This window comes from Helicoverpa zea, chromosome 8, assembly GCF_022581195.2.
Source record: "Helicoverpa zea isolate HzStark_Cry1AcR chromosome 8, ilHelZeax1.1, whole genome shotgun sequence".
Classification (NCBI taxonomy): Eukaryota; Metazoa; Arthropoda; class Insecta; order Lepidoptera; family Noctuidae; genus Helicoverpa; species Helicoverpa zea.
In genome coordinates, this window is record NC_061459.1 from 5,570,782 (window position 1) to 5,587,091 (window position 16,310).

The 16,310-nt window shown below is 37.2% G+C and overlaps 1 protein-coding gene across 1 annotated transcript; it reads right to left on the minus strand.

Moving 5' to 3' along the window:
- Positions 1–9,358: 9,358 nt before the first annotated feature.
- On the minus strand, positions 9,359–16,139 carry LOC124632521 (cysteine--tRNA ligase, cytoplasmic). Its single transcript, XM_047167381.1, has 11 exons — positions 15,779–16,139; positions 15,257–15,523; positions 14,486–14,702; positions 14,113–14,323; positions 13,794–14,026; positions 13,435–13,668; positions 13,108–13,243; positions 12,504–12,709; positions 11,801–11,963; positions 11,121–11,317; positions 9,359–10,680 (listed from the first exon to the last, which is right to left on the minus strand). The coding sequence occupies exons 1-11, from the start codon at positions 15,958–15,960 to the stop codon at positions 10,555–10,557; spliced, it is 2,172 nt and encodes a 723-aa protein (XP_047023337.1). The 5' UTR covers positions 15,961–16,139; the 3' UTR covers positions 9,359–10,554.
- Between the last annotated feature and the right edge of the window lie 171 nt (positions 16,140–16,310).

Sequence of the window (16,310 nt, forward strand, 5' to 3'; positions counted from 1 at the left end):
CTCATGCTGAATATTGTATCAGGCCGCTGAAAAAAGGAAAGAACGCTTTAATTACAAGCGAGAGAGCGACCGGCATTACGCGCTAAATATTTGATGTTGTCTCTTTCTTGGAGCGGTCGGCGGGCGCTCCGCGGGGCGGCCGCGTCCTCAATAATTAAAACGCCTATTAACTCATTCCTCTTCAGGTGACCCCTCATTACGTCCCGAATAAAAATTTCGAACACACCACATACATACTGATTGCTGCCAAGTGCCACCCTACTCAATTAATCCCCACTAAAGTATCACTATGTATGGGCACTTTCACTAGTAAGTACCTGCGGCCTAAATATTTGTTCATTGCATTTACTCAAAGCTGGATAAGTAATTATCAATTTTCAAAATTGACTTAATTGAATTCCATAATTGGAAACTATCTCATACATAACTGAAATACTCTGACTATATCACAAACTATACCTACTCCATAATTTACTTACGGGGTGGTGAATGACACCAATCTTTTTTTTTTTCAAAACATTAATATATCGGGGTAAGTTTAACTCAATTCGTGAAGTTTTTAATACCAGTTGTTGTGCCTATATGTTATCTTTAATGACCAACTCACCTACCATCATAAACACAATGCAAAAAATCTGGCTTCAGAAACATTAATGTCAGAAAATACAAACTCTTTACAAATCACCAAACCTGCAACATAAAGGCTACGATACCACATTGAAAAAGATATCCATAAAATGATAAACAATGCACGTGTACAGCAGAGAGGTACAGGTTGATTTATAAGTGAACAACAGTCGCAAATTAAGGCGGATTCCGTAGCGCGGACACGGCCGTGCAGTACTTAGCGCGAGGAGACAAAGTATAAAGTAGCACCCCAGCCACCCACTGAAAAACGTCTCTAATATTCTTTTAGAAACGGTGGCATTTACGGACTATATTTTATCCTGAATTTGCATACGCTCCTTTTTCGTACCCGTCCTCTATTTTATGGGTGAGTATTTTTTTCATCCGGGGGTTAAGATACAAAAGGGTAAAGCGGGCCCCGCGCTGATAATTAAATTGCACCGCGGAGCGCGGGAGCGCTGTTAAAACTGTGGCCCTCGGATACTTTGTAGTCACCCTGCCGCATGCCGGCACTGTCGCGACTTTTTATTATTCTCTCACGATAGATTAAACTTCACGATTGAATGATTAATATAAAAAAAAAAACTTTTTTAATTAATTGTAGAATAGCATGGTGTCTAATTACCGTGTATCATCTAGCTAGGCACTTACTTGTATCGTTGTAGATGGTTATTAAAAGAATTAATGGTATTCAAATTGGAGGAAAATTTTCATGTCCTAACAGTCGTGATAATAATTTAACTAACAAATTAGGAGAAATCTTACCCTGCTCTAAGTCAAATTACCATAATTGCTAATCAAATGTTGTAGGAGTAGCCGCGTCGGCACGGCTGCTCGCTTTGTACTAATTACAAATTCTAATTCCCTCTCTTGTTTCATAGGCCCTTTGAATTTGTAAATTATTGCTTTTGCTTTACGCTTTCAAATGAATTCTCAATTCTGTAATTCTATCTCATGATAATCATTGGTACGTACCTCTTGTAAAGGCCAGGACAAGGCTTACATAGCAACAATTATTTGTTCAAAAAAAGTTCAGAAAGCCACACAAATTGACAGCAATTTCCAGTGTTTTTAATTGAATTCAACAATTTTAAAGCAATATTACAAAATAAAAATTGTGGCTACATGCTGCGTCTTGTTAACTTAAAATTAAATATTAAAACTGTGCAATAAAACTTACAACAAGTTAACAAGCACTTTTTTATTTACTTTACATAGTTGCAGTTCTCAATTTGGTGGTATCGTAAAGCAATGTTGTAAAACGTACTCTTTGTTTCCTAACGTAAAACGTGAAGATATTATATCAAAGTGTCCATAATACAGTAAGACCTTTTCGAGAATCACACAGACGAATAGAACGTCGTATTAAATGATTTTGAATAGGTACCTAAGCGTTTTACCGAGAATCAATGGCCCAATCAATACAATTAAAACGTGTAATGTAAACTCACTGAATACCTATCAGTTATGTGAGCTTCCTAAGAGGCTGTAAATTTGTTTGAAGTGCTATATAAAGAGGATTTTCTTGAAAGGAAAAATAACTCGTCAAAAACTTAATATTAAAACATTTTCTGTGTATAAGTATTCGAGAGCGACGTAGCGAACGATTTTAATTCTATCACAAGTCTACTTATAAATAACACCGGCTCCAATTAAAAGCGCGCGACAGCTTTGAAAGCGGAATGAAGGAAAGTATAAGTACCTAGGTGGGGAAATGTGGCCGTGTTTACGGAAAAGCTCCTCCGGCAAATATTATCGCGAGACGAGCGCGATCAAATATTCAGGCGGCGCGCGGAGGCGGCGGCGCGGGACGCAACCCTCTCCAAGTTTCAAGCCCTTCCCTTTGCACGCCCTACACTAATTACGTTTAGAGTTCTTAAGCGAAATTACTTAGGCCCCTCGCCACCCGCGCCCGCCACGCCGACCCCCTTCCGGAAATGAGGCGCGCTGGAAAAACAAGAAAGAGGAAAGCGTTATATAAGAAGGTCGCTGTCTTTCTGAACGTCCTAAATCTGGCCAATCTCTAAAAGATGTTGATGTAATGATTTTTTCTTCATTTTCGCGAACATTCTCTGTTCATGAGCGGTTGCTAAGTGAAAAGCAATTAAAGCACGGGCGAGTGATCTCCACCCGCGCCCCCTTCTCCCGGCCGCCCGGCGCCCACCTCGACACTCATTCGATCAACAAGAAAAGAAACACGATTATATGCATTTAATGATTTTAGGTCCAGCGTCAAACTAGCTGCTTATCGCACGAGGTACACCTACTTGCTATTTGGCTCGTAAGGACGCATGATACACACTGTTGACTACACACATATTTGACTATTGCCGAATTGGAGAGAGGATAGACCCACATGTCGGGTAACCTGTTGAGCTTACGCTTCTACTAACCCTTACATGCGTGGAATAGTATAAAGTTCTACATGACACCAGCCGTGGTAGATATATTTAAAAAAAAAACACCTAAATAGTTTAGTGGCATTACCCGAGCGATACAGTGGTACATTTCATGTTGTATGTTTCAACGGGTAAGTGAGTTTACCTTTCACGCGTTATCAGCAAAGATTTTTTCAAGATTAGCTAAATATTGTTTTCTCTAGAAATGTTTGGCTGACAAAGGCCTACAATAGGCATTACCTATCAAAAAATTAAAGAGATAATGTTCTACTATGGGTGCTATGTGCTGAAAAATTTTGTCAATCCCAGTCGATAACTTATCCCAAATTATGGTTTGTTTGTATATTACTACTACAGACTAGTAAAAACGATAAGTCTACGACATCTATGGCTACCTTGTCGACAGTACCGACTTGGTAAAACAAATTGGGAATAACAAAAAAACGTTTGAAAACATAATTAATCCAGTTTAAGGAACACTGTGGATGGTGGCCGCGCGTCACCAGCAGGCTTGCGAATTGAGCGAATAACCGCCCGACCGCCCGACACCGCGCTTCCGCACCTTTCATGTGCCAACGCACAGTTTAATTTCCTAATTCTCAAATATTTTCCAGAGACAAGACAGTCTGCCAAGACTTTATTATCTAATAGGAAGCCACCGCCGACACGAATACACAAACACTCGGTACGGAGCTACAACAACGCTGTATAATTTCCTGTTTTACTAAATAGCTTTGAAGCTTGTAAATAGATTTATATGACAGTCCCTTTCAGCTCGTTATTTCGTTATATCTACATCTTATTAGTCCTTAGCATTTCTTAAATAAAAATATGGAAATCAAAAGACATACCTTCACCCCAAACATTAATTGGAGCATATCATATCAGCAACACATAACTTTATGTTTTCCCGTTCTTTTCTAACCTTGTACATGATTTTTAATCGTAAAACTTCAGCTAACTAAATGTTCTGAGTAGGTAGCTGCCGATACCAAAGCTCGGACACAGTTAAGATTTTAAACCAATTTCGCAATTTTCAAGATTTATTATAAAGAAATTTCCTCGGTGTCCAACGGCTTAAATTAGGTAACGTAGATTGAGAATAGCGTCGCAAAATTACAAAACAGAAGAGGGAAAACTTGCGGTTGTTTAATGAGATTTAAATAATTAATGAGCGTGCAAAATTGGTTTCTTTTTTCAGGCAGCGAAGTGCTTCGGGGGCCACGATGAAAAACAAGCCATAATTGCAACCCCGACCGACGCGACGGGGACAAGCGCTAACAGCGCCTCGCACTAAATATTACCCGGCGAGGGAGTTCTTCGACGATCATAATTTATAAAGTTAAACTTTTAATTGCTATCGTTATAAATCTTATTACGGCACCAATTAAACTTTCAGCTATTTTTTGCACAAGCATCTAGATTTAAGTACCTATTCTTCAAGAAATAATTCAGTACATACTTTCTTAGCTTAGTTAATTATTAATCTTGCATAAAATCTTTATCTCTACTAAAATGGAAGCTTGCCCTATCAGGCAGCGCTGGCAAAATTTTCTGATAAATCAAGTATTTTTATGTATCCACTGATCCTTTATCGAATTATATTAGAATAAATTCAATAGACCTACCGTTGTAGCCACTAGTAGGTAAGCTTTCCCACATTGCGTCAAACCTCATTGGGCACTTATTTACAACACATGACCAAGCATTTAAAGATCTTATCAAATGTCACATATCTACTGAAATGTAACTTTCGTTATTTCCTCAAAAACGCACCCTAGTACATTTACATATCGCAACATAGGTTTACCAATATTGATTACAAAAGCATGACCGTTAGTCGCTATTCCGGATGATTGATTCAGAAATAATTTACTTGAAATCTTATTTTTCCTCCAAAAAGTAATTTTCAGTTCGTTGACTTTATAATAATGAAATCTTGTTATCGCGATATCTAACGGAATATGTAAACGGAACAATGTTCTTATTCAAATGTGTGTGATTGACATCTCGCCAGGCGGTCAGCGGTGGCGCGGCGAGCCGACGTTTTGCAAGATTTGCCTCCCTTCACCCGATTCGCCCTACCGAATCTATTGTAAATCTGACCACGATCAAAGCGATTGTGATCAAATCCAAAAACTATTTAAATTTCATTCACAACCAGAAGCCGTTTTCTACAATTCTCTGGGAATTTCCGTTATTAGTTAGGCAACTGTTCCGTTTCATTGGCAGTCATGTGTTAGGTAACTGGTTTTAAAAATATAGGTACGAAATGTAAGTAAATTCAGGCAAATTCATTACTACTATTCCTACATAACATGTTATGCTCTAAACTATTATTGCTTTGCTATATGAAGATGGTATAAATTGATAACAGCGTGGTAAGTATGTAATAGTACCTAAATAAAATTCTAAACCTAAATGTTTCTCTACAAGCATGTGTAAGTAGGTCTGAATTTATAAATACCAGGGTGCCTAAATGTGTTAGGTAATGTTTTGAGAAATGCTAAATTAGTATGCAGCTCCTCAAAACAGTTTCAAAAACGTATCATTAAAATCACAAGTTAAATTAACAAACGTAACAAAACTAATCTATTAAGTAGTGCAGTAATAGCTAGCTGCAGATGTTCGGGCGCTCGCGTGCTGTACTTGTGCCACCCCACCCAAAACATTATTGTCAGCCTCACTATACAAAAAACGCGCCCAGATTGTTTACCTCACTTTTTACCTTTTTTAAAACTACTGTTTAGCTTTTTATAAGTATTTCTGTCGCTGAGCACGCGGCGACCGCCTTTATAGAGATATCACTCAAGCGTTTACAGATAGGTGCACAATCTATTGTGAGGAGAGACGCCAAGGCTATTCATTTTTAATGTTTATTTAAATACAGATAATCGGTGAATTTGTTGAAGACCTCGACATTTAATTTGTATCTATTTTTTGTCTACGTTAACATAAGGGGCGCTATAAATAGGGAATATTTTACAGTCTATCAATATTGGTAACTGTCAACTGGATAAGGTAAAACATGTAAAAAACAAATCCGTACAAATAGTTATTGTTATTACTACGGCGTTAATAGGTATGTATTTAAATATTATGATAAGTTATTAAGACTGCGATGGAATCACACCATCTTAAAATAAAACCACTATAGTTCGGCCATTCAGAGAATGCGTTCCTGACACGTCGCGATTGAACTGACGACGTAACTTTGCAATGGCGTTGCAGTTACGATAAAAATATTTTTGCTGGTTGTTTACCGTTTTAACAATTGAGGAGCATTAAAACAACATTATTATATCAATAATCAATGAATGTTATTACGTCGTCAGTTCAATCGCGACGTGTCAGGAACGCATTCTCTGAATGGCCGAACTATAGCAAGTCTGCCTTTTCGCAGTGAGTTAAACCTAAGACTCATCATTTACCAAGCCTTTTCTTTTTTAACTATGTTGGCTTCCAGTCTAATCAGATGCAGCTGAGTACCAGTGTTTTACAAGGATCAACTGCCTATCTGACCTCCTCAACTCTCTCCTCCTCCTCGACCCGGGCAACCCGATACCCCCTTAGCAAGACCGGTTGTCACAACATTTTGGAGTAACGACCGCCAAAGATATTTAAATCCCAGCAAAGCCGAGATCCACCAATTTAACACAATGAGTTAAAAACTGCTCGGGGATTTGTCGCCATAGTATTGTTGATCAGGGGCCCGATGCTCCTAAGTTAATAATGTCAAAATCGAATAGAAATCGAATCGGAATATGATCGCAATAGCAGTTTTAACCATATCGGGCATTCTGCTACTAATAAAAGACCAATCGTATTCGATTGACATTTGATTGGTGTGCGATTGGTCTGCTATTTTGGTTATTTTGGTCTATACGGTAGTTTGCTGTACAATCATTTTGCAATCGTAAATCATTTGCAGACAAAATGATTCATTATTGAATGACAGAAAAGGATAAAAACGTTTATTTCAAAGCAAACTACCGTATAGACCAAAATCATCAAAATAGCAGACCAATCGCACACCAATCAAATGTCAATCGAATTCGATTAGTCTTTTATTAGTAGCAGAATGCCCGATATGGTTAAAACTGCTATTACGATCATATTGCGATGCGATTTCTACTCGCTTTTAACTTAGGAGAATCGGGGCCCTGAATGCCACATACGCTTCAATCGTTATCGAGTCGGGATTGGATCTCAGTCGAATCGAGTCGAACGTGAATCGTATGTCGCTTAAGTAAAATTAGGAGAATCGGGCCCCAGGAATGTTAAGTTATATCTAGACACACGGCAGTGTGTCCGCCAAGTTCGAGCAAAAAAAGCGACACACCGGCCGTGGGTTATATTACACGAACCATTTCGGGCCAAATTCGACCCCCCTGTAACTCAAAATCTATTTTATTTACGCATATCAAATTTCTAGTATCTGTTGAGACCCCCTCATTTATCTCAAATACAAAATTTCATTAATATACCTATTGTAGGTCTTGAGATATTGACGTCAGAAAATCGCTATTTTTACTATACACTCACTGACTGATTCACTCACTCATCAAAAACCTAGACCACTTCCAATGGTCCTATTGACTTGAAATTTGGCATGGAGGTAGATCTTTATGTCAAGGTAAAGGGAAAAATCTGAAAATGGCCAAGTATGAGTCGGTTTCAAAATAATGAAGGTGTTTTATACCCGCTGTAAATTTATACCCCTAAGGAAGTAAAACAAACTAAATTTATCTATATTTATATAATATATCTTCGAATGGTACAAAGGTTTGTATTTAGTCAAAGTAAAGTAAAAATCTGAAAACGGCCAAGTGTGAATCACTTTCGAAAATAACGAATGTGTACCTAACTTTGATCCACGAACATAATATATGATAACATGTCATGTCAGTCAGTTGGTAAATCTAGTCCGCTTAGTTAATCTAGTTCATTTCTTTGTAAGAAACATAGTGCATATTAAAAAATCTAAAAGATAGTATAAATGAGACATTTCTTTATTTAACTAACTTCATCATAAGAAAAAAATAAAATAAACAACCTTACAAAAATAAATGAAATCCCACCCAAAACAAAAATGTGAAAGACTGCCAAGTTCGATAATATGGGAATGCTTCGCCTATAAAAGAAGTGAGATCTGAATAAGTACCAAGTTCCATACACATACCTCAGTTAAAAATAGTTACTTTTTAATGATGTTACTTGGCAAGTTTTAATAGAAAATTAAATACTTGATTCATTGCGTTTAGTAGGTTTATAACAAGGTGTATGAAAACTTGCCAAGTGACATCATTAAAAAGTAACTATTTTTAACTGAGGTATGTGTATGGAACTTGGTACTTATTCAGATCTCACTTCTTTTATAGGCGAAGCATTCCCATATTATCGAACTTGGCAGTCTTTCACATTTTTGTTTTGGGTGGGTAATTTATACAGGTGCAAAGACTGAACGGGTTCATATTTATTAGATAAATTAGAGTATTTCCGTGTTTAAAGGACGTAAATTCTAAAAATTAGTTTTAGGCCTTAGGCTATTATGATTGTTTTAGAATTGTCTCCATAATATTATTATAGATTATAGACTTCCAGTTTATCGACTATGGTAGAGGTATTCTCCATAGGTTAGGCACCTAAATCTGATGTAGAAACCTTTATATGTCAAATGAGTCAATTAAGAACCGAAAGTTTCTTGTCGAGGATATTTCCACGCTTATTATTTACATCAATGTAAATCAAATATTTTACGGATATTATTTCAAAGATGAAAAAAAAAAGATAAACTAGGAATGAAAATATTCACCAATTTCCTGCTTAAAGTAAAAAATTGGTAATAAGGAAAACAATATAGTAAATTAAGATTTGTTCAAGTTTCAATAACAGGGATAAGTCATGAAGCCGGTAGGTATCGTAAGTTAAAACGATTTGTTTTTGTGATTCGTCATTATTATCAAAACTTCGTCTATTCATTTCAATAGAAGTGTCTTGTTATTTAAGTACAATACTTTTCCTCAACTTAAAAAAACTAGATCTCGGACTTCATGAATTTTAATCTGTCAGCCATAAAAAGGAGTTTAGTTTCAAACTATGCATTTGTTTTAAAGCCTATGCCTGATCTACACTGGCTGGATGAAAATTCAACACATAGTAATAATAAAGATAAAGGAAAACATCTTGAAGAAACCTGGATGAACCTTGAAGAAGTCTGAAATCACCAATCCGCCTTGACCCAGTGGTGATTAACGCTCCTTCCTTAATTATTCCATGTATTGCACATTCCTATAGTGGGAATCGTTTTATTAATTACCAATAAAATGCTGTTTGAAAAATTCTGAAAACCTTTTATTGTGCTCATTAAATGCGAGTTACATTAAAATGACAATAATAAATATAAATGATGGGTTAGTAATTCTTAATACTGAAATAATATTACTTTCAATGAAACACTTTTGCAGTTGTGAGTTTTGACCACTCATATAACTAAGTCAATTATTGCCATTAAGATTGTAAACCACAATATTTAATTTAACCATATGTAAACAATTAGGAATCTAATATGTTATTTTATTTATGAATAAAATAGAAGTAACTGAGCAGATTTTTAATGATAAATGCAAATTCAATGCATAGAAGACACAATGACAATTTAAACTTATGTAAAGCATCCAAAGCAAATGAACATGATTATATAAAATTTTAAAACGCTTACGGAATGTAGGTACTCAATTCCACGATTACGAAAGATATTTTTACAAGTAATCCGAATAAATAAAACATAATACATTGAAGACTATGAAAGACAGAACACAATATGCTTTAACCTTTTGAACGCCAATGTCGGCTATAGCCGACATGAGCAAGCGTGCCCTGTGCGCCAACGACGGCTATACTCGACAAAAAACAGGTCGCAGAAAAATACAAAATAAACCTATTAAATCATTACTTTTATGTATTTTTTAGTAGATATTTAATTAAGATTTTCGGGCTTGGCGTACAGGGCATAGGAATACCGATATGGCGTGGCGGTGAAAAGGTTAAAGCACAATTCAACAGTGTCGACGTCGTTGATAAATTCCAATTTCGCTTAAATATAAAACCACCATCAAAATAATTTAAAGACTTTCACACCAACAACTAACTCTCATGCCTTTATAATTACAATAATTAGGTATTTTTTATCCTATCAATTATGTACACCAAGGCATCAACATTTGTGTGTTCTTTTGAGATTTAACTAATTTAATACTATTATATAAAACTATGATTAGTCGGTAAACATTACAAGCATATGTAAACTGTTCAGTAAGATGGATATACCAATTTATGACCACGACTGTACATTTATTTTAGATTAAGCGAGTTTAGGGCCCGTACTACAAAAGCTTTACAATTATTACAAACTTTGCTATTATTACATTCTACTAATCGAATGCCAAAAGTCAATACTTCAAGCAAGATGTTGTGTATTGTAATACGGACCTTATTGCGTTAAGATAAGGGCGACAATAGAACGTCGTCAGCAAGTGTTGACGGATGCTAAGTACTCGTTGTATTTCTTCTCCTGAGCTTGTTGCAGTTTCTGCAGTTTCTTCACCAGGCCTTTGCTGAGCTCTTTGCCTTCATGGTCGTGAGTTGGAAGACCCTAGAAAAAAGGAATATTGTTACAAAAAACGTTATTTTCGCCGTGTCAATCGTAGCAGCGGCGGTCGCTTTGATTATTCATTTTGTAATTTGGCATGCTCGATAAACACTATGATATGTATAAGTTACTCTGGTACCATAAATTTTAATACGCTTTTATTTGGTTGATCTGTGTGTAGATATGTAATGGAATCTAAGGTAACTAATTTAATCATCTTCCAATACAATGATATGGACCTGTCGAACTGATCTGACAATGAAGCCGGAAGATAGGCATGGACATTCGATGACGGAGAATCGTATCATAGCCCGGGTTTGGGCTTCTTAAAAAATAACTTTACACTATATAGTAATGAACTTTGACCGTACATTTACAAAAGCGTGAATTTTACAACTACTGCATATGCTAAAGGGCTCAACAAAAAAAGCTTGGTAAGTTACCTTATCGTCAAACTTGGAGTATTTATCTGCCTCCCGTTTGAACATTTCTCCCGGAGGTATCTTCTTAAGCTCTTCCTTAGCGCGCTGCGCTTCGAGCAACTCTTGCTTTTTCCTCTGCTTCTCCGCTTCTAAACGCGCCTTCTCTTCTCGTTCCTTCATGATTTCTTCTTTACTCACTAATTTCACTACTGTGCGATCTGTTATTAAAGATAACACAGTTAATATTGTCATACTAGTTTTTAACCGACTTCGTCGTTACGGGTAGTCAGAAGCCAGTAAGTCTGACACCAGTCTAACCAAGGGGTATCGGGTTTCCCGGGTAACTGGGTTGAGGAGGTCAGATAGGCAGTCGCTTCTTGTAAAGCACTGGTACTCAGCTGAATCCGGTTAGACTGGAAGCCGACCCCAACATGATTGGGAAAAGGCTCGGAGGATGATGAGTTTTTAACCGACTTCAAAACAGAAGGTTCTCCATTTGACCTGTATGTATGTCTATGTACGTTTATGCGCGCGATTATCTCATGTTTGGCTGAACCGATTTAGACGCGGTTTTCAGCATAGTATTTGTCAAAGTTGGGAGAAGGATTTTGGTAGGTACATTATTGTTGAATTTACATTTAATGGAGATACATGTGAAAAAAAGAGCTTAGGTAGCAAAAAATGCTTTGCCAGGTACGTACCAGGTTTATCTTCGAGACGCACCCCCAGCTCAGGCAGGTCTCGGTCTCTGAGCAGGTCACACAGCGTCAGCACGGCCGGAGCCTGCGCAGCGCGCGCCGCGTCACGCACGCGACCGCGGAACGTACTCAGAGCTTCTAGATACGGCATCACTGTTTGTTCCAGCTAAAATAAATGGAGGGTAGGTAGTTCAGTCGCCATTTATTTATTGCGTTCGATTAATATAATTAAACCATAATAATACATCCACTGATTCTGACTGATCAAATTCTCAATTGTTTCCTCCTTAAACACAAGAAGAAGAAGCTGTGGGTAAAGCAGAAGGCCTCATGCCCGTTTTCACTAACAATCTCTTAAAGTTTACAACACAGGTATCTTTTGATTACTTTCTGGGAAGCCCCAACAATTTACTTGTAAATGATTTAACTTTCCCTAACTAAGTGTCACTTAGAATAAAATCCCCCAAAATGTTAAGGTTATAAGGGACACTTAAACTTTTATGAAATCGATATTCGTATTTAGTGTTTCCTAAATACTCTTAGGGGATCCTTAAATTAAGGTATTTGTCGGTGAAAATGGGCATCAGACTTTGAGTGACAGAAATTACCGTATCTATTGTATCTTTTCCTATATGCTAACGGCCACTTGCTCCACCTTTTCCTCTGACATCCACCTTCGTGAAAATTGAGAAGACTGAAAACTCACATCAACATTGCCTCCATCAGCAACAGGAAAGCCAATGCCTCCCCTAGGTCCTTCCACCGCGCCGAACACATGTAACACGTCGGTAACGTATCTCGCGGCCGCGGCCAGCAGCGGCGAGCTGCGCGGCTTCGTGTTGCGTAGATATACGTGCGCCGCGCCCACCAGCTCGCGCAGACTGTCGAGAGCGGCGCGAGTGTCGATGTTGTCTGTAGAGGATTTGAATTTAGAATCAGGGTTTGAAATTTAGAATCACATAAGTAATACATAAACCCTTGTCATAAGCATACGGTCAGTAGGGCTGCTAGTATGAGCTACATAAAGAGTAGTCACATGCCATGGCGACCGTGCCGTGATCGTGAAAAAACCGTATACATATGAAAAGGCCCATAGTGTGTGTCCAGCTGGGTCCTAGCCAATCCGATAAGTCCTGGTAACCCTGATTGGCAGACTGATCAAAATTCATGGTTAGCTAGAAGCTAACCACTACTATTAAGGACACATTCACACATGCATAACGAATAAGTTAAATCTATTCATCAATAAAAAAATATTCTTTCTCTTCAAACTCTAAAAGTCATAGAGTACAATAGCTATACTTCCTTACCACACAAGGCCGCGTGCACTTGTTCCTTGACAGCAGACAGTTTGTTGGAGAGAGCCCGCTCTTCCGCGTCCCACACGCCGCCGCAGCCCTCGTCGTACCCGCTGCGGAGTGCGTCCTTCACGGTCAGGAAGAACTCCTGGAAATAAAAAAGTTTATTATGCTCACTAAAATATAACATAAACAACGAGTAGTCTCCAAGACAATACTAAGTATACAATTGCAGGATAATGTTTGCAGTCTTGTCACAGTTAACATACCTACGAAGCGGCCGAAACGATTACCAACGCAGGCAAAAGCTACTTATTTTAGAATAAAGAGAATTCTCACATTGAACAGTTTCTCAGTCTGAATGGCCATATCCATGGTATTGTCGGAGTAGTCCAGTGTTTCCTTCCAGCCGTGCATCAAGAAGCCGATTCTCAGCTGTCTCGCGGTATGCCGACGCAGCGCTTCCGATATCGTCACGAAGTTCTTCAGAGACTTCGACATCTTGCAGCCAGCTATGGTCAAATGGCCAGTATGGAGGAAATAGTTCACCCAGCCGGGTTGGTCAAAATGAGCCTGAAATTACATGAAAAACATTAAACTTCCTATTTCATTATTTTTAACCTAAACATACACCCAGCTTTTAACAAAATAAATTATCTTTTATATTTAAAAAATAAAGATAGGAATTGGTTACCCACCTCACTCTGAGCTAGTTCATTGTCATGATGTGGAAACTTTAGATCCACGCCTCCCGTGTGAATATCCAACTTGTCCCCGAACACGTCGGACGCCATAGCTGAGCACTCGATGTGCCATCCGGGCCGGCCAGCACCCCAGGGCGACGACCAAGAAGGTTCACCCGCTTTACTGCGCTTCCATAGAGCGAAATCATTTGGGGAGCGCTTTTCACTTGTGTCGTCAGTAAGATCACCTAAATTAAAAAAAAAATTAAGTTATAATCCACTGTAAAAATATATTAAAATACATGTCAAAAATTAATGTGATGATATTTTTTACCTTCTCCTTCTTGTAACGATTTTGTATCTCCGTAAGCTTCAGGCACTAATCTGGCATAATAATGCTTGTCTTTGCTATCAAATTCACTCACACTAAAGTACACAGAGCCGTTTGATTCATATGCTAGACCGTTATCTATTATCTTTTCAATGAATTTCACTATCTGTGGTACATATTCACTAACTCTTGTTAATACATCTGGCGGTAATACCTGCAAGAAATGGAAGAGTTTTATCATTAACGAGAAACAAAAAGGACAACCTTTTACAGTATAGCAATTTTAATTTTTTAATAATAATATTATATTTTTTAAAGCTGATAATGGTAAATTGGGTGAAATAATTAACAGTACACTCTTAATGCTTATACTTACATTTAATGCTTTCATGTCTTTGTGGAACTCGTTTTCCCAATACCTAGGCAATGCGGTAAATATAGCATTGTCAGTGACAGTGGCCCCAAACTGGTTGTCCAGCCATTCTGATACAGGGCCCTTGGCAGAGTGCAGTAGTTCACCCCTCGCAGTAGATATCTTAGCTTCATCCTTGCTTTCTACGGCAGCCTTCAGAGTTTTGACTGCTGAGGCGATGCTAAAAATAATTGTTTTTGTTTTACTGATATTCATCTACTATGTTGATAATAGTTATCAGATTATTTAATGCATTTCATTCAATATGATATCATGTTCAAATGTTTTGCACATTCAATGACTCCTAAGAAAAAATTATAGAAATCCATATTAAAAGAAATCAATCAATAAAAGCATGTTGTGTACATATTTTATATTCATATTGATAGGACCAATTTGTTAATAGACAAAAGGCAAAATTGAAAGCAAAATTAAGTTTTTTTTTTTGAGTTGATATTATGAAATAATAAATATTATGTTTCTTTTCTTTGTGCACTACATGAAACCACAGGGTATGGAACATATTCATAACTATTATAACACAAGCATGACAAGGTTTGCTGATAAGAACATATGTACTTGAATAGCTTATCTAAGCAGCAGTAAGTAATGAAACTGACTACCACAAGTATTAATGAAATTATTGCAATTAAAAACTGTGAATAAATGCTGATAAAGATGCTCGTTAAGTTTCATTGACCCGTTTGTTTTGCATACAAAGTTGAAATTACCTACCAGTCTAATGTTTTCTGCATAGCACCTTTTTTATCTGGGTCAGTGGCTTCTTTGACTATTGTCTCATAGTAATTTACCACTGAAGTTGCATCATCTATGATGCAATTCAGACTTTTGTTCTCTTCAACATACTTCTCAAACAAATGATGCTGTCTGGCCCTTTTGATAATTTTATCGTCAATGTCCGTAATATTCATCACATAGAGTATGTCATAGCCAAAATAATTTGCCATTACTCTTCTCAATATATCAAAAGATATGTATGACCTGAAATGTAATTATGGATATAAATTAATACATATAGATGAATAATTCTGAATCATTGAGTGTATTAACCGAAGTCAAACAAGGAGCTTGTGACCTGTTTCTGCTCTAGGATGTGAGTGAAATAATGATAGGTTTTTTTGGTGTGGATGTGCTAAACTGTCACTTAAAATTAAGATTTGAGTTTAAAATAATAGTATATATTATAAATAGAGGTTCAGTTTTTGTCATGATTAAAAGAAAATGTGTTAAAAGTACCTGGCATGGCCCATGTGGGAGGCGTCGTATACTGTTGGCCCGCAGCTGTACCAATTGATACGGTTACCATTATCGCACACGAATTCTTCCTTTTGCCGTGTCAAGCTGTTGTACAGCTTTAAAACCGGCTTCTTCTCTGTTCTAGCCGGTGGTGACCAGCTAGGTTGGCTTCTTTTAGACATGGTTAGTTTTTTGACATAAACTTCTGGCTGAAGGTATTCAGTGTGCACACTTCCGTTTATAATACGAAAGAAACTCTATAAAAAGCTTAGAGAATCTCTTAGAAATAATATTTTACGCCACGTACTGAACATATGATGCATGACTTTTTGACATTTGAACCACCACACGATTTGCCTGAGACACTGACAATGACAGCAGATCAGCTGTCTATTTACGTTTTAAGGTTGACAATTGTAGAGATGTCCGGTTTTATTTAGTATTGATTTATAGTAATCGTTTTTGGCAAATATTTGGTAACGAGGTCCAAATAATTCATTCTTTTTCAAATGATTAAACAAACAAGTAGGAA